The sequence below is a fragment of the Sceloporus undulatus genome, unplaced genomic scaffold (genome assembly GCF_019175285.1).
Source record: "Sceloporus undulatus isolate JIND9_A2432 ecotype Alabama unplaced genomic scaffold, SceUnd_v1.1 scaffold_10019, whole genome shotgun sequence".
NCBI lineage: Eukaryota > Metazoa > Chordata > Lepidosauria > Squamata > Phrynosomatidae > Sceloporus > Sceloporus undulatus.
Genome location: NW_024812938.1, coordinates 896 through 2,547, shown reverse-complemented (window position 1 = coordinate 2,547; position 1,652 = coordinate 896). Strand labels below are relative to the sequence as shown.

At 42.9% G+C, this 1,652-nt stretch overlaps 1 protein-coding gene across 1 annotated transcript; it reads left to right on the top strand.

Moving 5' to 3' along the window:
* Positions 1 to 26: 26 nt before the first annotated feature.
* LOC121918386 (hydrocephalus-inducing protein-like) lies at positions 27 to 1,409 on the top strand (the record flags this gene model as incomplete). The annotated part of the gene is made up of 2 exons (XM_042444441.1): positions 27 to 158; positions 1,245 to 1,409. Coding segments are annotated over exons 1-2 (267 nt in total), but the record flags the coding sequence as incomplete, so codon positions are not given.
* Positions 1,410 to 1,652: the final 243 nt, after the last annotated feature.

Here is a 1,652-nt window from a genome sequence, read left to right as displayed (position 1 = left end):
GTCTGTTTATTTACTTGACTAGGTGCCTCACGCCTTGGCTGCACTTGGCAAATCCCATGGTGAATTTTGGACATTGTTTCCTGAAGTTCCCATACCAGCAGGTGGCAACGCTTGTCAATGACACAGACCTCCCTGGGTGCTATGGCGTTCTTCCCCAGGTAGGTCTACTTCTTTCTCTTCTGATTTGAATAGTGGATGCTCGTAAGAGATGCCTTTTCAGTCCAGCCTCAACAGGGGACTAACCATAAGTGGTTCATTCAGAGATGTGGGGCAGAGGTTCCACTTCAGGGACAAAATGGACCTTCATGGAAGAGAGGGATGAGAAGAAAGAGAAAACACTTGAGGTCACCTGTGACACTATCCATCTTCTTTTGAACTTTGAAATCAGAGGGCTGAAAAATATGTTTAAAAGCAGAGTTCTTTCTTAAGGAGTTGCCGTGTTATCGAGGCCAACACAAAGTTTAAATGAAATGAAGGAAAATATTTCCTACACTGGAGAAGATAATAATAATAATGATGATGATGATGATGATGATGATGATGATGATGATGATGATAATAATAATAATTTGTATCCCGCCCAATCACAGGGAATCCGGGTGGCTAACAGCAATAAGAGAAATACAATACAAAGAAAATGCAATAAAATACAAAATAATCTCTTCCTGATCACATAACCAATACTTAAACAAACATAATAAGCAATATAAATACAATAAGTAAGTAAAAGAATACTGCACAAGTTACATATCTATATACAGTAAATAAAATACAAAACATACTCCAATAATAATTAAACAAATTAAGTATAAAAAATAAAGCAAACGTAATCCAAGGTACAGACATAACTGCAAAAAACAAAATCTGAGATACATAACTTAATAATAATTGGTACATAACATATTAATCTACTAACAATATTCGACCCTCCCCTGGCAGTAAAAAGTTATAGTGCAATATAAATACAAGACAGCAAAATACAATAGCAAGGGAAATGTTCTGGAGGATGGAGGACGGCTTTTTGAATATGCTGCCTCCCCCTCAGTCCCTGCCTTCTGGTGCCTTGCCTCAGGCAGCTTCTCAGTCCCAGGTGGAAACAGGGGAATGGAGGAGCCTCCAGGCTCGGCGTTCCTCTGGCTGGAGATGTTCTGGAGGACGGATGATGTCATTGATCTCTTTGGACAGTCAGAAAGTACCAGGTGGGCAGTTCTAGAGGTGGCATGCTTTTCTCTCCACTCACCCAGGAGTCTGCGATATCCCCTGCCATCTTGTATTCCAGTCCTGTGCCTTGCGGCATCATCCAGCCTCACTCCACAGTGGAGATTCCCTTGGCATTGGAAGTCCAGGAGAGAGGACAGCAGGAGGTGATTGCTGATGTAGCTGTCTTTGGAGATGAAGACTTCCCACTGGTGAGTGGGTTCTGTGAGATGGGACTGGCCTAAGGTGGGTTCTGACTGGGTGGCACCAGGTGGAAGGTGCTGCCTTCCCTTTGAGCGAAATCCCTGTAGAATCTGTGCACTGGTAAAAGCAGTTCCTCAGTTTGCTTCCACCACCAGGTTCCTGTACATGGATGCATGGAGAGGGATTTATGGAGAGGGATTGTATGTTGTGTGCTGTTCCAGCATTCTTATTCTTCCACTCCTCCTCCTTGA